The following is a 23468-nucleotide window of genomic DNA, read 5'->3' as shown; positions in this document are numbered from 1 at the left end:
TAATTTTGATGGAGTCCCATTTGTTTGCTTTTCCTTTTGTTGCTTGTACTTTTGGTATCATATCTGAGAAATTATTAACAAATCCAAAGTCATGAAGCTTTTCTCCTATGTTTTCTTCTAAGATTTTATAGTTTTATCTCTTACCTTTAGATCTTTGAGCCATTTTAAGTAGATTTTTCTATATAGAATAAAGCAAGGGTTCAATTTCATTGTTTTGTATGTGGATATTCAGTTTTTCCAACACCATTTTCTGTAAGACTGTTCTTTCCCTACCTCTTTGCATCCCTATCAAAGATCAGTTGACCGTAAATACAGTGATTTATTTGTGGACTCTTAAGTTCTGTTCCATTGATCTATGTATCTGTGTTTATCCAGTATTACACTGTTATGATTACTGTAGTTATGTGGTCAGTTTTGAAACTAGGAAGTGTGAGTTTTCTAACTTTTTCTTTTCTATTTTTTTTAAAGACTTTATTTGATAGAGAGAGAGAGAGAGAGAGAGAGATCCCAAGTAGGTAGATAGGCAGGCAGAGAGAGAGGGGGAAAGCAGGCTCCCTGCTGAGCAGAGAGCCCGATGCGGGGCTCGATCCCAGGACCCTGAGATCATGGCCTGAGCAGAAGGCAGAGGTTTAACCCACTGAGCCACCCAGGCGCCCCTAACTTTTTTCTCTTTCAATATTGTTTTGGCTATTCAAGGGACCTTGAGATTCCATGTGAATTTTAGGTTTTTTTTTTTTTTAATTTCTACAAAATAATTATTGGTTGTTTTGTTTAAAAAGTAGTCCATTGAATCTCTGGGAGGTATCACCATCTTAACAATATTGTCTTCTGATCCCATAAATGTGACCAGATTTTTTAGGTTTTCTTTAGCAACATTTTGTAATATTCAGAGTACGAGTTTTACATCTCTCTTATTAAATTTATTTCTAAGTATTCTATTTTTTTTATGTGGTGGTAAATGGAATTATTTTCTTTATTTTATTTTCAGGTTATTCATTGCTAATGTATAGAAATACAGTGAGTTTTGTAATTGATCTTTTATTCTTCAAATTTGTTGAACTCTTTTTCTAGTAGTTTTCTTCTTTTTTTTTTTTTTTTAAGGTTCTTTTACTTTATTATTTTCATTAAGTGATCTGTATTCCCAGTGTGGGGGTTGAATTCATGATAAAGAGTTGCATACTCTACTGACTAGCCATCCTGGTGCCCCTCTAGTAGTTTTTTTCCCCCTCCTCCCCTTCTTCTCCCCCTCCTCCTCCTCCTCCTCCTCCTTCTTCTTCTTCTTCTTCTTTTTAAATTTGAGAGCAGAGAGAGAGAATGAGAAGGGAGAGGGTCAGAGGGAGAAGCAGACACTTCGCTGAGTAGGGAGCCCAATGTGACCCTCGATGCTGGGACTCTGGGATCATGACTTGAGCCAAAGGCAGTTGCTTAACCAACTGAGCCACCCAGGCACCCCCCTCAAGTAGTTTTCTGATAGAGCTCTAGTTCTCATTCTTTTAATGGAATCCTTATAATTTTCTAACTATAAAATCAAGTCATCTACAAATAAAAATGGTTTTACATCTTCCTTTCCAGTTTGAATTCCTTTTTTTTCTTGCCTAATTGCTTTGTATTAAAGCAATAGTAACAGTGTTGAATAGAAGTATAAGAGCAGAAATCCTTGTCTTGTTCCAGATTTTAGGGGGAAAATAATTCAGTATTTCACTGTTAAATATGATATCAGCTAAAGGTTTTTCATGAATACTACAGCAGATTTTATAGCAGATATTTGTGATTCTTGAAATATTAGTTAATAGCTTCAGATTTGTTGAAAACATTTTGTTTAATATAACAAATGACAATAATGCTTTGTTTGCATAAATGCAGGACTTTTGTTTTTGCTGTTTGTAAGCTATGTGAAAAGCAGTATCTGGATGATAGCTTCCCATTCTACTTTCACAGTGAAACCCATTCTGTAATACTAAAATTTTTAAATGTTTTAATTCTTAAAGTGCATCATTATAGAAAAATTAGAAAAGATGCAGTAAACCAAGAGATAAAACTTTTAACCTTTAGTAGTTTCAACCTTCAGAGGTGACCCTTTATGATTTGGCATATTTTGTATTTATTTATGTATATAATTTGTTAATTTTCATCATGTACTTATTGAGTTACCTACCTTAGACAGTGGGGATATAGTGCTGCATAAAACATTATACTTGCCCTCATGGAAGCTGTAGTTTGGTGATGGGAAACAGGCACTAAGTAAATAATTAAATAATACTTTTCTACATAATATATAAATTATAGGGGCACCTGGGTGGCTTGGTGGGTTAAAGCCTCTGCCTTCGGCTCAGGTCATGATCCCAGGGTCCTGGGATCGAGCCCCGCATCGGGCTCTCTGCTAGGCAGGGAGCCTGCTTCCTCCTCTCTCTCTGCCTCTCTCTCTCTGCCTACTTGTGATCTCTCTCTCTGTGTGTCAAATAAATAAATAAAATCTTTAAAAAAAATGTATAAATTATATACATAATCTCCAATTATATACATAGATCTCCAGTTTTTTTACAAAACACAAATTGATCATGCTACTTCCTTATTCTTTAGTGGTTTTTAAAATACTTTTGGAATGAAGGCTAAATTCTTAATATGGCCTCTGAGCCCCTACATAGGTTGTCCTTCCCCTTTCTCTCTCCCTCTCTTTGATCTTATACCATTTCTTCTTGCTTTTCGAAAAGTGCTCTAACACTATTGGCATCATTTCAGCACTGGTTAAGAATATGCATCCTTCCAGCAAAGGCCCCTTGTACGTACTTTTCTCATAGTCTGGAATGCTTCTGTACCACCCATTCATTTCATCTAGTCAGTGCCTACTCATTTATTAAAAGCTCTCAAGGAGCTTTTCCTTACCAGTCCCCAGTCTAGCTTGGGTTCCTTTGCTATGCATTTTTATAGAAGCTTGTTTCTTTTTTTCAGAATGCGAATTTAGTTTGAATATTCAGTTTCTGTCTCCCTCACTTGACTGCAGGGTTTATGAGAGCAGGAACCATATCTATTTTTAAAATCACCAGTGCCTCGCTCAATAAGTACTTCCTAAAAGAATGAATGAATATATGTGCTATATATAGTTCTATTCCACATGATAAACTTAGGGATATAGAGGAGCATATATACTGTATTTGGTCATATTTAAGACACTACTGACTGAAAGATACACCATTTTTCTGTACCTGTAAGAAAGAATGCTGCCAGTTAAACCATGACAGCTATCAGTTGTGAGACATATCTTGATTTCAAAGATGTTAGTGTGAAAAAATATGCCTCTTAGAATCAGTGAAATGTAATTTTTTTTTAAGTGAGATTATTTAATTTGTAATCTTGTTTTGTACTTGGTATACTGTGAAATATCTTAATGTGTCAAGAATTAAACTTCTGTCATTTATTTATTTTACTTATTTTGAGAGTGTGAGCATGCACATGTGAGCAAGCAGGGTGGGGAGGGGCAGAGGGACAGGAAGAGGGAATCTTCAGCAGGCTCTATGCCTAGTGCATCTAGTCCTGACCTAGGACTCGATCTCAAGACCCTGAGATCATGACCTTAGCCAAAATCAAGAGTCTGATGCCTAACTGTCTGAGCCACCCAGTTGCCCTTCTTCTATTGTTTTAAATGTCTGAGTGGTATTTTATTGCACAAATTTTATTTTGGATTTTAAAAAATATTTCACCATTTTTATATGTAAAAGAAGTTCATATTTAAAATATTCTTATCTAGGGGGACCTGGGTGGCTCAGTGGGCTAAGCCTCTGCCTTTAGCTCAGGTCATGATCCCAGGATCCTGGGATCAAGCCCTGTATCAGGCTCAGCAGGGAGCCTTTTTCCCTTTCTCTCTCTCTGCCTGCCTCTCTGCCTACTTATGATCTCTGTCTGTCAAATAAATAAATAAAAATAAAATCTTTTTTTAAAAAAAGATTTTTTTAAAAAAATCTTTTAAAAATGTTCTGCATTAAAATTTTTTTTTTTTTCTATTTTGTTAATACTATATTGGCTTCCATTATGTAGCTCTCACAGATTCAAGAGTGATATCCTGGTGTTACCTGAAATTGTCTCATGAAAGCAGGCCAGATGTGGCCTACAGGCCACAGTTTGCTGACCTCTGCTTTACACTGTTAAAAAATTGGTGAGGATCCCAAAGAAGTCTGTCTGTATACATTATATCTGTTAGTATATACTGCATTAGAAGTTAAACTGGCTGTACCTGGGTAGCTGTTGGTTAAGCATGGGACTCCTGATTTTTGGCTCAGGTCGTCGTCTAGGGGTCATGAGATAGAGCCCTACTTCAGGATCCACATTTAGCATGGCATCTGCTTGAGATTCTGTCTCTACCCCTACTCTGGCTTCAACACATACTCTCCCTCTCAAAAAATAAATAAATAAATAAATAAATAAAATCTTTTAAAAAATAATAAAATAAAAAATAACTCAAAAGAAAGTTTTTAGGGGGAGAGATGGGAAGTAAGATTTATTTCCTGGCTTATAAGTTTCTCTCTAATTTTATCTTAAATACAGCCATTCAAATATAGAAAAGGTGGTTACAAAAAAATTACCTCTTGTATCACTCTCAGTAGTGGAGAGAAAAGCAAATCACCTCTTCTGTTGCTTTCTTGGGTCTTTGGAATTGTGGAAGCAAACAAATTGTTGAACAATAAAACTGGAAAATTTTTTAAACACAACTATATGCAAGCACATATTTTATTAGCCATCAGAGCAATGACCTCATCACACATCCTCTCTGGAAATCTCTATTGTATCCCCATAAGGAAATGAAAAAGGCAGATAATTTCTGAGTATTATTTTTTAAATAGTTTTGGTTTGTGGACTCCCTGAAAGGATCTTGGGGACCCCCAAGGCTCTCCAGACCAGACTTTGAGAGCTGGTAGGTTAGTTCATAGTGGGTACTTAGTAAATGTTGATTGAATGAACACACTGCCTGCCCCCTAGTGATGTAGGGATAGAGAAACTAAATTAGTATTTAATTTTATGGTATGAGAGAGAAGCTCTATGGCAATTTAGAGTAGGGAACTAGAGTAACCAAGGAAGAAAGAAGCTTATAAAAATGTTTTCCTGATCTTTTAAATTTGATAATACATCAACAAATGAAATGGAAAAACCCTTGTGATCCATGAGATAGTTTGTTGGAAATTATTCTGTTCTGTCCTAAAAATCACCTAAAGTTTTCTGAACTTTGTATCAGAAGTCTACAGAAAAGTGAAAGTGTTTATACACAAAATTTTCAAAACTGAGTTCTCCTTGTAAATGACAGATACAGTAACACAGAAATAACTGAATAAATATTTGGGAATCACCTGTCAGTGGGTTTGCATATATATGTATTTACAGATACGTTTTATTTGTATTGATTTGACTAGAGCTAATAATATCTTAGTGTAGAAGTTTTTAATATTTTCTCTTTCCACTCCAAATCAATGTCTTAATGGTTCTGATGTTTCAGATTCGTTACATTTCACAAACACAAGGCCTGCCCGCTGAATATCTTCTCAGTGCTGGGACAAAAACAACGAGGTTTTTCAACAGAGATCCTAATTTGGGGTATCCGCTGTGGAGGCTTAAGGTCTGTCTCCCCTACTATACTACCCATTCCTGCACTCCTTACTCCCAGCTTTTTAGTTACTAAGTTCTTGAGGTGGAGGTGGGAAAGGGGATGGTGGTGGTGGCAATGTATGTTTGCAGGAAGTACTTAAAAAAATTATCTCATTGTACCCATTTGACCTGATCCTTAGCTTAAAAAATAAATAAATAAATAAACTAAACACCGTTCAGTTGTCTAAGGTTGTTTTGTATATTTGAACCAGCAGCTGAGAAGAGGGTATGGAAAACAGTGTTCACCATTAAATCACAGGAAGAACGAGAATAACTTAGCTTTGACTGTTTTTTAGAGAATTCTGAGTAAATATGAGAAAACAGCATAATTTTCTAACTCACCATGTTAAGGCCTTATATATTTTCATGAAATAAATGCCTGCTTTTTACTTCTGAATCTACTCCTTTAACTTGAGATCTCAAACTAATTTGAGTAACTTTGTAAATCTCTGTCCCTGAACCTGTTTAATAGTTAGGATTTGAAATATCATTTCCTTTGAAAGTAGCTTTAAGAGAAATATGGTAATGACCCTCTTACATGACATCCTTCAGGAACTGTGCTACATCATTGTTTCCACATTTAATTTAGCAGTATTAAAAGAGTAGTCAGATATCCAGGTCCCATTCATATGCTAGAAGAATTTCTGGCTGTAAATTACTTTCATGTTTGCCATCTCTGATTGGCAAGGTGATGACACCTGTTTCTTTGTATTTTGACTTTAATTTGAACAAAATGTGAAAATAACGTACAGATGGAATTTTTTTTTTAATCTGTATTTTATAGACACCGGAAGAACATGAATTGGAGACTGGAATCAAATCAAAAGAAGCTCGAAAGTACATTTTTAATTGTTTAGATGATATGGCTCAGGTGAGTATAGAAAGTTTCAGGAAGCCAGATATTTCCGTATCTCAGAGACACACTTCCATTGATTAATTATATTAAAGATAGATTCGATCTGTTATCTTCTAGTACATTTTCATTTTTTAGAGATAGAAGTTCATTAATATTCTGCCATGTATTAAAAGAACATTTGAGTCCTAACCAAGATACTTTTGGAATTACATGTTCTCCCTTGCTTTTGCTTAACTGATCTCTTTGCCTGTCAGTCTTTTGAAATACTGTTTTTGAAGATTTCTTTACTGTCCATTTTCTCTGCTAAAAAAATACATAAGAGCTAACATTAGTTGAGTGCATATTGTGTTCCAAATTCTGTTTAAACACTTCATATTTATTATGTCATTTAATCTTTTCAACAATAGGAATTTTTAAGTAATAATAATTGCTTTCATTTGTTTGTCCAAATTTTGAATGAAAAGATTCATTCAGCTTTATTCTACCAACACACTCTATCAAACTGAAGATTTTATTTAGTGTAAGAAGAGTTTTCACTTGTTAAAATATTTTTCTGTAATAAAATGAATTTCCTCAGGTTTTTCTCTTGAGATCTATATCTATTTATCGATCTATCTATCTATGTATTATGCATATGCTTAGTATCAACATTAAAGGTTAAATGATGAAGTGTGATATTTCTAAATTTTTCCCATAAGGTAAATATGTCCACAGACTTGGAGGGAACAGATATGTTGGCAGAGAAGGCGGATCGAAGAGAATATATTGATCTGTTAAAAAAAATGCTAACAATTGATGCAGATAAGAGAATTACTCCTCTGAAAACTCTTAACCATCAGTTTGTGACAATGACCCACCTTCTGGATTTTCCACATAGCAATCAGTGAGTATGGTCTGGGGCACTTACCATGATGTGGTCCTGTGTTGTTACCATCTTACAGTTAAACAGAGTGATCATGAGCAGCGGCCTTAGTACTTGCATATTTGGCTCACTGATGCTTTCCTTTCTCATTGAAAAATCATGAGATTAAAAATAAGATGTCTGTTTTTTCTCTTTACAGTTATAAAAACTCTTGATTCATTTTATCTAAATATAAGTTGGGTTAAAATTTTGATCCATATTCATCTTGAGTTTTTGTTATCTTTTTAAATCTTAGCATACATTTTACTGAATCTTTAATCTTTCTTTTCAGTGTTAAGTCCTGTTTTCAGAACATGGAGATCTGCAAGCGGAGGGTTCACATGTATGATACAGTGAGTCAGATCAAGAGTCCCTTCACTACTCACGTTGCCCCAAATACAAGCACAAATCTAACCATGAGCTTCAGCAACCAGCTTAATACAGTGCACAATCAGGTATTCAGTAAATGATTTTGGAAATTCGAACCTAATAGGGATAGGAACTAGTTAAGAGTACGGGTTGAGATAAAGAAACCAGTCTTTGCTTTGGTGATCTTGTTATTTCTGAACGAATTTCCTGCATGGCGAAAGTGATGGAAAACCAGGTGGACATGACACTTACCAGTAATGTGTCGCCAAAAACTAAATACAAAGGCCTAATTCAGGTTCTTATAGTTTTCTCCTAGTTTCATAAGTGGACCATAGCTGTTGTACTACTTAACTGCTGTTAGTTGTACTGACTTTAGCCACTGACTTCCTCTGTTAGAAAGATTTTATATTTCTTATTACAGTGTGTTGAAGGGTATTTCCAATAATTTTTTTCTCTACTCTACATTAGATCCTCAGAACTCATTCATCTTGTAACTGCAAGTTTACAGTTTGCCTTTGATTTCCTCCACTCACTTTCTCTCCCACCTGCTGCCCTGTCCCATGCAACCGCCAGTCTGCTCAGAGTTTCTATGAGTTGAGTTTGGGGTTTCCAATAGTTAACTTTAAGAGTAATTTTGCATTTGTTTGCCAAACAGTGATATTTATATTTGTTACTGAAGATGTGAGCTTCCTAATTTCTTTTAAAGTGCGATTTGGTGGTATCTGACATCCAGCAACTTTTTGTACAGAGAGAAGAGATAAGGGTTTATCTGAGGCTGTCCTTAGTACAGGACTGTTTTTGATTCTGTGTTTTCTTATTCAACCTTATAGTATGCCTTAAATTTAGAGACTGGGAAAATTTCCTAAGCAGAGAGTTATTTCAGGGACAGTTACTACTACATTTTAAAACTTTAAGTTTTTCTGGCTAGATTCTACATGTGTAAAAATACTGTTATTTCTGCTTTATGTCCATATACAACTATTATCCTTTTGTTTTTAGGCCAGTGTTCTAGCTTCCAGTTCTACTGCAGCAGCTGCTACTCTTTCCCTGGCTAATTCAGATGTCTCATTGCTAAACTACCAGTCGGCTTTGTATCCATCGTCTGCAGCACCAGTTCCTGGAGTTGCCCAGCAGGGTGTGTCCTTGCAGCCTGGAACCACCCAAATTTGCACTCAGACAGATCCGTTCCAACAAACATTTATAGTATGTCCACCTGCTTTTCAGAGTAAGTGGGGAAACTCCTGTATCGAATAGTATCATATCAGACCCACAGATCTTGCTTTACGCAGTTCCTTAGTAGGTATCTAGTTGTTCAGTTTTGATCTCTGACAAGTTTAAACACTGTTTCTGAATATGAAGATTTACCCTTTTTACATTGGTTATTTATTTAATTTTGATACTGTCTGACACATTATGGGAGTTCAATTAACTTTTCGTATTTGAACTGCTGTGATAACAATTTCTTGCCCACTGAGACCTTGTGCCACTGTCCTATATCTTGTTTAAGTATGTTTCTCTCAATATGCAGAAATACTAAGCTTGAAGAAATTTGTTGTAAACAGAAATTCTATATCGAATCTTACTTCCTTTATCATTCCATTATTAAATAAAATGAATATTTCAAATAAAAGGTAATTTTATCCTAAAATGTAAAAATTATGCCTAAGAATATATAACCTCATGAATTACACTCAGAAATAAAGATTATTATTTATTGAACTGAAAAATTCTACAAGCTGAGATACTTGTGGGGAGTACATTTAGATTATCTGCTTCAGCTTATGAATCATACTCTTCCTCCTATAAACAGAGGAACAGAATAGCTGAAGAAAGAGGCTCTGACCCCATGCATTGCAATAAGATTTAAAATTTCACATTCCCATCCTTCCTCATTTTTTTCATTGTTGTTCTGTAATTCATTCCATCCAGTTCCTTTTTTTCTGAAATATGGGAAATGTGTTTATTGATATGGTGAGCCAGTTAAAAGGTTAAATTATTTAAGGATATTTTCTGATAGCACACTTGACTTTCCCAACAGAAAGTCATTGACTGTACTCCGTGGTAATAAACCAGGATTCAGTCTTGTCATAGTAGAAGCAGGTAGCATTTTTATCTTTTAACTTTAGTTACTTATTGACTGTGACTCTCTTGTTTGTTTGGTTTCTGACAGAGTCGGAGCAAGCAGAAGGAAAAGAGGGGCTAGGGGAGACTGAGAGATTACCGGGAGGCCAGGAGAGCGATAGCGATGTAAACCAGGGAGAGCGGAGGAGCAGATTCCAAACCCGTAAATGCAAATTTAGCCTAACTTCCAAATAATTTTCTGGTATACTACATGATAGTAAATTCTATACTTTGGGTTGTCGTATGTTGAGTGATTCTTCTACTGAAATTAGCAAACTAGCCACCCTCCTCCCCTTCACCTTTTCCAAAGTGAGTCTCACAGGAACAGTTTTCAGATGTGAGCCTCTGAAGTCTTCTGCTGCTTCTCAGATGGTATTTATGAGACGAGGCAGAACTTTTTGATTCCCTTAATAAAAAAAAAATGTAGACTCGATATAGAGGGGGAAAGTGGTGTAACTCCTTTTGCTATAACTAGGTAAGTATAAGTTTTGGAAATTTTTTTCTATTTAGGAAGTCCGAATAACCTGAGGAGCTAGAGCAAATTACAAAATTTCCAAACAAAAGGGAGTTTTTAAGTTAAGGTAATAAGGATGAAAATAGCTGATAAGTATTACTACATGCCAGATAATGTTCTATTTGTACTTGTATTAATTCATCCTCAGCAAACAATCCTAGGAAGTAGGTAATGTCATTATGCCTAATGTCAATATGTCCGGTTAAAGATGAGAAGATTGAACCTGATTCTTTCATCTGCCCAAAGTCTTAATAACTAGCTAGTGGTAAAATTGGGACTGGAACCTAGGCAGTGGGGTTTTGAAATATGCTGTACCTCCTCTTAGCATTTAAACTCAGCTGTAAAGGTTGTCAGGTGGTTTGCCGGCCCAGCCATATGCTGGTTTTTTCCTAGCAGTCCTGTATTCCAGGTTGTCTTTTTTTCTTTCACTATCTGCTTTTTTGCAAAATACTATACTTAGAGGAAAATTGACCCTCATCAATTAAATAGTTCTTTCCATACTTCCATGGTTTTTTATTTAATGGGTTATATTCAACAAAAAACAAAACAAAAACCAAAACTTGAGTAATTTCTTAGTTCAGAGTTCAGGGAGAACCTTCCAAAAGCATTGCCTTTTGTTAATTCTTGGTTTTCACTTGTAGTTTCCTGAAGAAGCAAGTTTGAAACTAGCTTAACTGCTGTGGTTTAACCTAAATTATGAAAGCAATCTGATGGTTATTTAGTTGCATTTTTAGGTTAGTACTCCAAATATTACTTTCTGTACTATTCCAGTTGACCAAAATTAGGTACACATTTTGCTCAATGATGACTATTATTTTGTAATTTTGTCCCTTTTACTTCATTATTCTGAAACTTAAAGGTGAACCCTTTGCCCTTTGTTCCTGCCCATTTCTAGGAGGCTATCACAGTAATGTTGGCCATATGTCCTGGGAATTTAGACAAGAATTTTGATGTTGCTTAGCTATCTTACTAGATAGCATTGCCTTATGAAGAACAGCTGGCAGATTTTTTTTTTCTAATCTGGATATCTAGATTTGTTACCTTTTATTTTTATATAAGTAGCACTTTTTAAAAAAGGTATTATTCTGGTGTTTTATTTCTGATCTTACTAGTCTCTCTTACTTTGTGTATTTGTGGATTGTGTTTTCCAGTGTGACATCTTACTGCTAAAATACTTGTAAATCACTGAAATGGAAAATTGTAAGACTTGCTGAAAACCACAGTATTAGAGTTTAGGAGTTATGCTTATTTGGTGTCTCTATAGTAATATTAAGAGAAGTTAGTCGCTGGTAGCTTAGAAGGTGTCACTGAAGAAGTATTCTAATGAAAATAATATGTTTGTGTTCCCACTTCACCAAACGCAGGCATTAGTGAATTAGAGAAACTTCTGTTAGTAGATAATAGAAACTTAAATTCTCCACATTGACAGTTTTGATAGGGCAGGTTTAAAAGAAAGCTTTGAAGTCTCTCTTTTCAATTCTTGGCTAAAGGGAGAACTGTCCTGAGCCCCTTTTTTCCCCAGAATAAGAAATTCCCATTTGGAGGAAACATTCATTCAGCATTTGTGCCCAAAGCAAGGCAACAAAAATTCTTGATTTTCTTAGCTATGCATTGGTTGTAAAAGAGCCTTATTAGAAAGCTGTCAAAGGCAAAGGCAGATTCCTAAAATAAGTAGAAAAAAAGTGTTTCTGTAAACGCAAATATCTACTTTTCAAATATTTTTATCCCGAGTTATAATTTCTTCAGTTCATATACTAGTTAAAGATCGAATGTATAACTAATTTGTGAATTTTTTGAGGAGTAGGGTAAAACATCTTAAAATATTCTCAAAGGGTAACTTAGATGATAAATAATGATAATTTTTTTCTTAGCTTAGAGTCATAACTAACCAAAAGTTACAATTAAGTCTTCACTTTTAATAGATTACATGTAAAAAATCCAGATTTTTCCCCCGAATGGATTAAAAGGTGAATGTAACCTAATAAGTGTAGATTTTTTGTTTGTTTGCTTTTGCATGTGCTGTTAATGGGAATGGGATGGGTGTTAGTTTTAAGTGTTATAGGACAAAAAAAAAATTTCTTTAATTCCCTTAAACCATCCCTTTTTGTATCAAACATATGCCCATGAATTTAACCTGAAAGAGCCAAACCAGTCTCCCTTTTCTTAGCCCTCTAGACTTCTATGAAACTCCTTTGTCTTACATGTCTAGTACTAACCTGGGTGGTGGATTATTTGAACAGAAAAGCTAAAAACAAGAAAGCCCCAAACAAGGCGCAGACCTCGCACAGCACTTTAACTGTGGTGGTGTTTTCTGCAGCTGGACTACAAGCAACAACAAAACACTCTGGATTCCCTGTGAGGATGGATAACGCCGTGCCGATTGTACCCCAGGCGCCAGCCGCGCAGCCACTGCAGATCCAGTCGGGAGTGCTGACGCAGGTAACAGCCACGGCAGCTCGGACACTCCGTGTTTGTCCTCGAGGATGGTATTTGCTTTGACTGTCAGATCTTTCTTGGTTATGATTCAGTGGACGTAAATGGAGACAGCTCTAGAGGAATGATTCCTAACACTGTTGCAACTCTGACAGTGTCTTCCTTAGACTTACAGGGATAAATACCCTGACCCTGAGAAACTGTGTTTTGAGTAAATTCACTCCGACTTTGTGGGATGTAGTTAATTTTTTATACACATGGAGTAACATTTTGATTCTAAAGATAAAGTGTTGCCCTTTTGTTCCCTTCAGTGGCCCCTTTGCTCGCTCTTTCAGAATGACATCATGGCAGAGAGGCTGCATCAGATCAGGATGCCTCTTCAAGTGTTACATTCCTTCACTCTGTGTGTTTGAGCTATAGGAAGCCTTAAAATTTTCTACCTGCCATGGGACATGCAACTAAGATGGGCAAGAACATCATGAAAGACTTATATAAGCAACAGATACTGTATTTTCAATTCTGTCTGTAAATATTTGTGTCCCAATACACAGAAGAAATTTGGAAGTCCAAAAACTCTTCTCTTGGGAGTAGGAAGAAGAGAAATTATTAATATATGCCTTTGTTACCTGAGTTTTGTAGAACTGATCCTCTGAATCTGGCCCAAGAAGGATTCCTGTACTTGATTGCTTTAGGCCCTTGACATTTGACCTAGTAGGCTGATGCTGTGCAGAGTTGAAGGGGCAAGTTGTGTTTGTACGTGCATTTAGGTGATACGAAATGACTGCTTGTTGGTAATATCTTGGGGGGAATGAGAACCCTTCTGAATCCAGATAACCTGCCTCCGTGTCTGTTTCACTCATCTGCCTGATCTACGTTGCAGGGAAGCTGTACACCACTAATGGTAGCAACTCTCCACCCTCAAGTAGCCACCATCGCACCGCAGTATGCGGTGCCCTTTACTCTGAGCTGCGCAGCCGGCCGGCCGGCGCTGGTTGAACAGACTGCCGCTGTACTGGTAATTCCCCTCACTTGATTGTGTTACTAACGGAGTTTCTTTGGTTTCTTTCTTTTTTATTTTTTCCTGCTTGTTTTTGTTCTGTTTTCTTCTGGTTTTCTCATTTAAAAAAAAAAAATTTAACTTAGTCTTTGCAGAGGGCATGGAAGCATGTGCCATCTTGTGGCTGTGTTCTTGCTACATTTTTAATGTCTCATTGTTTTCCTCCCCAACATTTGCTGAAGCACTGTTTGATTCTGATATTCAGAGTGGCTCTGTAAGGAACCAGATCCCTTTATTCTTCTTTGCCAGCCTAGTGTGATAAAAGCACTTGGTGTAGCCTCAGAAGAGCTTCAACACTGTATCTGTTTTTTGCTCTTTTACCCTCTGATCCTTGAGAATAAAGGAAATGGCCTTTAGTTTGGCTTTGCTGCAGGTATCCGGATGGCCAAAATTTGAACTCCTTGGCAAGTTAGCTTCCTTCTTTATTTGCTGTTTTAAGCTTCTAAAAATTTTGTGCGTGTAGAAATGTTTAAGATGCTCCTAATTTATTGCTTTATCAGTTGATGTTAACGTTTCTTCTATGAACGTATGAAGATAACTCTCTTTGCCACTCATGATCAGTGGCAGCTGGTATCTTCCATTTAAAGATGTTCCCTGTAGAATTTTTTTTAGATCATATTTCCTTTGTTTGGTGTGATTAAATATAAACTCATTTTTAGGGGTTTATGGAGAAATTAATGACTTAACAAATAGGTCTTTATACAGAGATGAAAATATGGCTGAAAACTCTTATGCTAATACAATACCTTTGTGACTAAAAGTCCTGGGGAACAGTCACTAAATGCAGCAGCAAATGCAGTAGTATGGGGCTTAGAGATAGGAAAAATAAGTAGGACTTCAAGGTGTATTTCAGGATTTGTATCCTTCATAGTGGTCTTTGGATGTGTTTTGGTTTATTCGGGGGAGTTAGAATTGTTTATTGGACATCCAGCATTTCATTATTTGAAATTTAAAGCTAGGTAAGCATTTGAAAACCTATTGATACTACTGAATACTGATTATCTGCATCTTTTGTGAAGGGGCTTTTAAATTTCCTTTGTTGTTTCTCAAGGACTCTGTGTGAGTGTAAACACTTCCAGAAACATACTTTGGTTGTCGGAATTTGCTTGGTTTTTAGTTTAAAAGCCTTTGTCACCTCCATGTTAATTATATCATGAGCATAAAACCTGAGTGCAAGGGAGTCAGATATATTTCCAATTTGATTGATCCAGGCCCTGGTTCTAACTTGCTCACCTATAGTTTTGAGAATGTTAGTTGATACTCTCCTTTGCTGCTTCTCTTAAGTTTGCTCTAGTCATTTGCTAAGCTTTGCATATTTTTGTTCTTCCTCTGTCAAAACAGTTCGTCGCTTGGAACGCCAGATTTCTGCCTCACGTTGGAATGTTATTTCTTGCTCTGTATTAAACTACATGCTTTGTCTTGTGCAGGTGTTGGCTTATGGAAAGACGCATGGTGTGACTTAACATACTTCTCTTATTTTTTGTTTTGTTTTATTTTGTTTTAAATTCTGCTTATGGTAGCAGACGTGTTTGCAGTTTCTCTGCTTTGAAGGCTTCTTGTTTGGAACCGGTATTTGTAACAAGTGGATCTGTTACTTGCAGAAATATTTTTAAAACAGTGTGTTGATGGCCTTGCAGTTTGAAATTTAAGAAAGAACCATATGTACCCTAGCATTGTAGGTGATTGTACTGTAGAATTTTAAAGTTTAAAAAGGAAACTTTCAAATCTGTTCCCATTTTTTAAGAAAATGCCAGAATTTCTGTAAGAAGTTTAGAAAACATATTTGTTGCTGTCTATTGCAAATGCTTGTTAAAAACCAGAAATGATGTATTTTCTTGTAGTGATTAGTTTTTATGTTGAAGTATATTTTTATAAATGATATGTTAAACAGTATATTTTAGGTAACTATTAAAAACAAAATATGGTGCTCCCTGCATCTGTTTTGGAAATATTTTACTTACTGCCTTATTTAATGCTCTCATATGGCTATATATGATGAAGTTGGCTTTCTGTTTCTGGCATATGCTTGTTTGCCAAAGGATTTTGGCCTTTGGTCATTCACATCTGGCTTCATGTTTGAAGTTCTACCCTTTTAAAAAGGCATAATTCTCCCCTTTGTTTTATGGGTTGAATTGACCTGATGTCTTAACTGATTGGCACTTAAATTTTAAAATTCCTATTTTTAATCTCAAGGGAGCTGTCTTAACTCTTTCTAGGTGTATTTTTAGAATTCTTGCAAAAATTATATTCCATCATTTAACCAGAGCTTACCTCTGAACTTTTCAGACTCTTTGACTCCACATTATAATAGAGAAACTCTTAACCACAGGGATCTTCTTTTCTTTAATACCCTGGTGGTCATGTTACAGAGGTGGCCCAGAGAAAGCAGTATGTTCTCTTTCCCTATTCATAAGACTTGTAACCTTGAGCCCCTCTGACTTTTCTTTTTTGATCTCTGCAAGTTAACAATCTACAAGCAACTTCTTTTACAATATGAATTTTTCTTTCATCTAAAAAACAAAAGAAAAAGCCAAGAATGAGTCAAGTCGGGATCTTTTTTGTGTGTGTTTCCTTACAGCAGGCTTGGCCTGGAGGAACCCAACAAATTCTCCTGCCTTCAACTTGGCAACAGTTGCCTGGGGTAGCTCTGCACAACTCTGTCCAACCCACAGCAGTCATTCCAGAGGCCATGGGCAGTGGCCAGCAGCTCACAGACTGGAGGCAAGTACCCTGTGTTCCTCTCTGGGAGATCTGCAAGGGCAGCTCCCTTAGGGTAGGAGTGCTTAATGATTCGGTCAGATTCCTAGGAAGAAAATAAAGGAAAGGAGAGATGTATCTCTGTTTCAGATTCTTTAAGAAAAGAACCCTTTTCGGGCTAGGAGATGGAGTAATGAGAAACTTAGAATATAGGAAAACATAGGTTCTGAGATCAGGAATCATTTACTTCAGATTGAAAGTCTTATGCATTTAGAAACCATGCAATGAAAACCAAGGCTTTGTCATCCAGGTGCCCAATTTAAAAAATAAAATGCAGCTCTATTTGATTGTCTTAATTGCTTTTAATACCTATCTGGTCCTGATTTCCCAGTGGTTTAGGCATTCAGTCTTCTCTGTGTCTTTCTGTTGGTGCAGGAATGCCCACTCTCATGGCAACCAGTACAGCACTATCATGCAGCAGCCCTCCTTGCTGACTAACCACGTGACGCTGGCTACTGCTCAGCCCCTGAATGTTGGTGTTGCCCATGTTGTCAGACAACCACAATCCAGTTCTCTCCCTTCTAAGAAGAATAAGCAATCTGCTCCAGTCTCTTCTAAGTAAGTCTTTGTTAGAGTTGGTAGTTAAAAGTGCCAATTTTGAGATAGACGTCGCCAGCATTTAAAGGGCTGTGGTATAGACCTTTTTGGTGAGAAGCAGCGAGTAGCTGCCAAATTGAGGAAGAGATAACCTTTTCACTTGGGCATGCATACCAGGTGTGTCCTCCTTATGCAAATCCTTTCTCTCTGCTGCCACTTTGAATCCAGGCCCTCTTTTTTTTTTCTTTTTATATGATTTTTTTTTTATAAACATATAATGTATTATTAGCCCCAGGGGCACAGGTCTGTGAATCACCAGGTTTACACACTTCACAGCACTCACCATAGCACATACCCTCCCTAATGTCCATCACCCCACCACCCTCTCCCTACCCCCAGCCCCCCAACTCCCGTCAGTTTGTTTTGTGACATTAAGAGTCTCTTATGGTTTGTCTCCCTCCCGATCCCGTCTTGTTTCATTTATTCTTTTCCTACCCCCCAAATCTCCCGTGTTGCATCTCTACTTCTTCATATTAGGAAGATCATATGATAGTTGCCTTTCTCTGACTGACTTATTTCACTAAGCATAATACCCTCTAGTTCCATCCACATCGTTGCAAATGGCAAGATTTCATTTCTTTTGATGGCTGCATAGTATTCCATTACACACACACACACACACACACACCCCACATCTTCTTTATCCATTCATCAGTTGATGAACATCTAGGTTCTTTCTATAGTTTGGTTATTGTGGACATGCTATAAACATTCGGGTGCACGTGCCCCTTCGGAGGCCCTCTTTTATGCCAATGTTTTTATTTTTCTGCCCACGTTACATTGGGAAATTTAACTATGGAATAAAGGGCATACAAAAATAAAATTTACATTGTATTTTAGGGTTCTTGGCTCTGATGGAAATCCTCTTTTAGAGTGGTTTTGTTTAATTTTTATTGGAACTTCTATAGTCAAGTGTATTGAATTAATTATTAGGTGAAAAGGAGTCAAAGAACAAGTTGGAAAAGAGTTCTGGGGAAAAGGTAGATAATTTGGGGGGCCAGGGACTTAACAGTGTTTCTTCTGGCCTTTTTCTACAGGTCTTCGCTGGATGTTCTGCCTTCTCAAGTCTATTCTCTCGTTGGGAGCAGTCCTCTCCGTACCACATCTTCTTATAATTCCCTAGTCCCTGTCCCAGATCAGCATCAGCCAATCATCATTCCAGATACTCCCAGCCCTCCTGTGAGTGTCATCACCATCCGCAGTGACACCGATGAGGAAGAAGACAATAAGTACAAGCCCAATAGGTAAGATAGGTGAATGGCTCCCTGATCCAGTTGAAGGCAGGAGTGACTAAGACCCTTAGCCTTAGACCCTTGGTTTCAGACAAGTGGTCCAATTTGGGCTATGAGAGGAAGGACTAAAAATTGGTATTTTGGAAGTGTGGTCTTGGATGTGTGAGTCAGAACACTCCAGTTTCCATGACTGACCATCATGGTAAATCCTTCTATTCAGATACGTTAGCGGGAAGGGGAATATTAAGTCGCTTAATATTTAGCTGCTTTGGTTTGGAATGCACATTATACCATGGACATGATTCCCTGCCTTTAAGGACCTTTAGGGTCTGAAAACAGATGCCATAGCAGAGCACATAAACAACAGTTAATTAGAAAAGTCAAGTAGATAGGAGGTTATTTGTAAATTTTTTTTTTTTTTAAGATTTTATTTATTTATTTGACAGATAAGATCACAAGTAGGCAGAGAGGCAGGCAGAGAAAGAGAGAGAGAGGAAGCAGGCTCCCTGCTGAGCAGAGAGCCCGATGCGGGGCTCGATCCCAGGACCCTGGGATCATGACCTGAGCTGAAGGCAGAGGCTTTAACCCACTGAGCCACCCAGGCGCCCCTATTTGTAAATTCTTAATCTGCAAAGGCCACTTTGGAAGGGGTGCAACTTGAAATAGGGCTACTTTCTTTCTCCTTCTGCTTTGTGGTCTGAAAGTTGAGGAATGTCAGTACCAGATAATTTCCTCTTATTTCAGCACCTTAATCCAAGTTCTTAACTGGGCAGTTAACCAAGAGAGAGTGTATACATATACCTCTCTCTTAGTGGGAACATAGTCAGTTGCTTCGATTGTTCTGTGTTGTATGCTTTATTGGGCCTTCAGTGCTAGGCATAAAGAAGAGGGAATAACACCACGTTTACCTGGGGAGGTAGGGTTCACACATGACAGTAACTGAGAAGACTTTGCAGAGTTACATATGAATGAAGTTTAATGACCTGAAAGAGCAGATTTAGAATGAAGTACCTCAAAAGAGGTATTTACAAATGATATTTACAGTTACAAAATGGTATTTACAAATGGGATGTAGACTTGAAACTAAGCATTGAAAGTGGTTTCTGAACTGATTTGGGGAAGAGAAAAGGTAAACTTTCCAGTGAGGAAAAATGACTATGGAGTGGCAAAAAATGTGTAACCAGCAGGATTTCTTTGACTAGAGCCAAGTTTCTTAAAAAAATGAGGAAAAATTAAAGTTAGGAAGGTGGAGTTCAGTTCATGAAGGAACATTTAAAAAAAATAAATACGGCGAGAAGTTTGTTTAGACATCTAAGGAATCATTAATATAGTTTAGCAGGATGATACAGAGAATACTATAGAAATAACCGTGAGTGGAAATGGCTGAGCAGCAACGTGGAAGAGTTGTTAGAGCTGTGTATCTGGCAGCATTCTGTGCCAGCTTGAATCCTGTCTTCACCACTTAACACTTGGGTGACCTTGGCTGAGTGTCTTAATCTCTCTGTGCTTCAGCTTCCTCATCTGCAAAAAGGGGATTATAGTAACTACTTCAAAGAAGTGTTGTGAGGATTTAGTGAGACCTATGTGGAGGGTGAGAATAGTGCCTGACAGAATAAGAGCTCAGAAGTCTGCTGCTGCTCGTGTTACTCTGTTGCCATTATTGTCCTGGGAGAAACAATGATCATCAAAGAAACATTGCTAAAAGTGGGCTGAATTTTCACATATTTTCTTCTCCTCAGCTCTGGCCTGAAGGCAAGGTCTAACGTCATCAGTTATGTCACTGTCAATGATTCTCCAGACTCTGACTCTTCCTTGAGCAGCCCATATTCCACTGATACCCTGAGTGCTCTCCGGGGCAACAGTGGACCCCTGGTGGAGGGGTCTGGCAGAGTCGCGGGGGATGGCACCGGCACCCGCACCATCATTGTACCTCCACTGAAAACTCAGCTCGGTGACTGCACTGGGGCAGCCCCAGCCTCAGGTGAGCATCCTCACAGCCGCATGGGAATTCTCTGTCGCTGTTTGTGTCCTGAAATGTGTTGCTTTAATCTACTTATGCCAATGGTAGCGACCAGTTCTTTAATTCAGAAATCAGTTCCTTGGGGTGTGAAAATATTTTTGGTGATCAGTTTATCTTACTTTGTTTATATTGTTCAGGTAAACATAGTGATGAATTTGTAGTCTCAGAAATGTACTCACTTTTGATGGGAGAACACAGACAAGAGCTGTTGTATAGCCGGGAGAATCAGCAGGCAAATTTTTTTTGTCACAGGTGATTCAAATTTGATAATCCAGAGTAAAAAGGAACTGATTTTTTTTTTTTTTTTTTTTTTAAACAGTGTGTACTCAGATCATTTCTTACCCGGTGTCATAGCAGTGATACTTTGTGGTTTTATTTATCAACCTAGCTTCCTCCATCTTTTTCCTGTTAGATGCTGGGCTTAGGCTCGCTGGTTCAGTTACCGGGTGATGCTAGCTGTAGTAACAAGCAGCAGATCTCCAGGGCTTGACATAATAGAAGTTTGCTTCTCAGTCACATGACTTCCCAGTGCTAGTGCTCCTGGTTGGTGGGCCTGCAGGGAGTCAAGGATCAGAGCCCAGGAATCCTCAGCCTCTGATGAGAAGAGGGAAGAGTTTGGAGGAGGGACACACATTGCTTTAGCTCTTAATCCCTGGAAACAGTGTATACTAACCCCATGGCCCCACCTGGAGGTTGGGGGGCCCAGGAAACGGAGTCCTTGTCTAGGCAGCCGTTTTCCAGTGGCAACTCTGTACACCAAAGGAGGGAAGCATGAATTTTTGGTGTCAGTATAGCTGTCTCTGCTGTACTTAACGTAAATTAGTGTTTTACTTTGAATTGTGTTACTGCCAGAGACATGAACAGGATTCTGATTTTAGGATATTGTATTAAGCTTCAGTATGGTCCCCCCCCCCCCCCACCCCGAAGTGGGTAGCTTTCCCACTGAAGACAAGGCAGAACTTCCTGATACCAGGCTACTGAACAGTGTTGTTAGAAGCTCTGTCCACTGTTGGGTCCAAAGAATAGAGGCTACTCCACAAATCATTGAATAAATGATTCCGTTTTCCTAGTAGGACTACAGAGGAAACAAAATTTTGAAATTGATCTTGCTTATATCCACCTGGCCTGCAGTTTCTTAGAATTTGAAGCTAGTGAGTGCCCAACAAGATCTAATTGTACCTTCTTTTGAAGCCCCTTTGACACCTAAATGTTCTAAGTATTACCAACATCTTATTCAGCTTCCCACTGCCATTTCTATACTTGTTTAACCCCTTCCTACATAAAACTCTAGGCCCCTTGGGGGCATAGTGACTGTGTCCCACTGGTGTTTGTATTTCCAGTAGTGCCTTGGACATTATAAGAGACTGGATAAGATTTACTAAAGTGAATCTTAGGAAGATCCTTTGTGGAGCTTTGTAGCAAGCCAGAAAAGAAATGGGTTGTACAGTTTTTGTTCCTCTGGTATAAACGTAATTGAGGAAATAAGATACACATGAAACCTTAACTTTTGCAAACCTCTTTCAGATGTGGACTGATGAATATGATGCCATCTGAGGTTTAGCTAAGGCTACTCATAACTCATTATGGTCTGACCCTTTTTTTTAGGTCTTGTGAGCAGTAAGACCAAGCCAGTGGCCTCAGTGAGTGGGCAGTCATCTGGATGCTGTATCACCCCCACAGGGTATCGAGCTCCACGCGGGGGGACCAGCGCAGCACAGCCACTCAACCTTAGCCAGGTAAGCGCTAGGGGCTGCTGCCTTCTGTTTGGGGCCCTCCCTACTGTCACGCTCTGGAGAACCCTGCTTCTGGCTGGACTGCTGAATAAAGCCAAATGAAGCCCCTTTTGTGTCAGACCGTTTAGTGTTCTGTGGCCTGCGTCATGTCTGCATGTGCTATGACCCTTTATTCCCTCTGTAAGTGTGTTGAGAATGCACATTCCAGGTTTTCCATCAGACCTCCCTAAACTGTCCTGGAAGATTAGAGAAATGTCTGGAATTTAGGAAGAGCCTCAGGTGCTTTAGTCCATGCATGCTTCTGTACCACCACATGCTTTGCTCCCAGGTTCTCTTCCTTTATCGCCCAGATCATAAATAACCTTGAGCCTCACACCGATTACTTGAGGCAAGAGACAGTGCAAAGCTTTGTGGCTACTTCATCAACTGGTTCTAGTGCTGTGTGTTGTCTTGAGTCTGAGATATCCCCCCCCAACCAGTATGTGATCTGATAGGGTGGGGAGGGACACTATTCTGTTTGTAAAAGAGGTACTATTTATTCTTTCTTAAGCTAAAATTCTGGTGCTTGTATGATGTCTACCAGTAGTAAAGTGTAAACATGAGGATGTAACTGTGTGTGTGTGTGTGTGTGTGTGTGTGAGAGAGAGAGAGAGAGAGAGAGATAGCACACGCAAGTGCAAATGTCAGTTCGAGTTAGTGCATGTGTTTTAGGCTCCACAAGTCAAGAGGGATATGAAGAACTTAGAGGAGAACAAAAGAAAACAATGGCAAGAAAGAAAGGTTAGGAAAAATTCAAATTCCCTGGCACCAAAATAGGGTGAGTTGAGTCAACATTTACTAACTTGCAGGAGTGGGTAACCCTGTGAACTCTTTTTTTTTTTTTTTTAAGATTTTATTTTATTTATTTGACAGAGAGATCACAAGTAGGCAGAGAGACAGGCAAAGGGAGGGGGGAAGCATGCTCCCTGCTGAGCAGAGAGCCCGATGCAGGGTCAGTCACAGGACCCCGAGATCATGACCTGAGCTGAAGGCAGAGGCTTAACCCACTGAGCCACCCAGACACACACATCCCCCACCACCGTGAACTCTTGATTCCCCCGTGGCCTCTGTTGTACTTAAGAGCAAACTGCTGATATCTGGGCTGGGTTAGGATCTGTTCTACCAAGAGGTGGAGGGATGGGGTCTGACTTCTGATACCATTGCCAGTCTGGGAGATTCTGTGCTGTGGCAGCCCAGGAACAGTACAG

The 23468-nt window shown here is 38.2% G+C and overlaps 1 protein-coding gene across 7 annotated transcripts in view; it reads left to right on the top strand.

Moving 5' to 3' along the window:
* Positions 1-23468, top strand: part of HIPK1 (homeodomain interacting protein kinase 1) — a 52109-nt gene that overhangs the window by 23620 nt on the left and 5021 nt on the right. For 3 of the 7 annotated variants that reach the window (XM_032360591.1, XM_032360586.1, XM_032360587.1), the window contains 13 exons: positions 5483-5602; positions 6416-6502; positions 7186-7370; positions 7681-7843; positions 8757-8982; positions 9928-10041; positions 12710-12831; positions 13706-13840; positions 16461-16603; positions 17015-17197; positions 18274-18480; positions 20208-20449; positions 22094-22224. In XM_032360591.1, the coding sequence (XP_032216482.1) occupies positions 5483-5602; positions 6416-6502; positions 7186-7370; positions 7681-7843; positions 8757-8982; positions 9928-10041; positions 12710-12831; positions 13706-13840; positions 16461-16603; positions 17015-17197; positions 18274-18480; positions 20208-20449; positions 22094-22224 (2058 nt within the window). Of the gene's footprint in view, positions 1-5482; positions 5603-6415; positions 6503-7185; positions 7371-7680; positions 7844-8756; positions 8983-9927; positions 10042-12709; positions 12832-13705; positions 13841-16460; positions 16604-17014; positions 17198-18273; positions 18481-20207; positions 20450-22093; positions 22225-22932; positions 23039-23468 lie in introns of all 7 variants that reach the window. The other 4 variants (XM_032360590.1, XM_032360588.1, XM_032360585.1 and 1 more) reach the window with 4 other exon arrangements.

The sequence above is a fragment of the Mustela erminea genome, chromosome 10, assembly GCF_009829155.1.
Source record: "Mustela erminea isolate mMusErm1 chromosome 10, mMusErm1.Pri, whole genome shotgun sequence".
Classification (NCBI taxonomy): Eukaryota; Metazoa; Chordata; class Mammalia; order Carnivora; family Mustelidae; genus Mustela; species Mustela erminea.
This window is presented reverse-complemented; position numbering and strand designations above follow the sequence as displayed.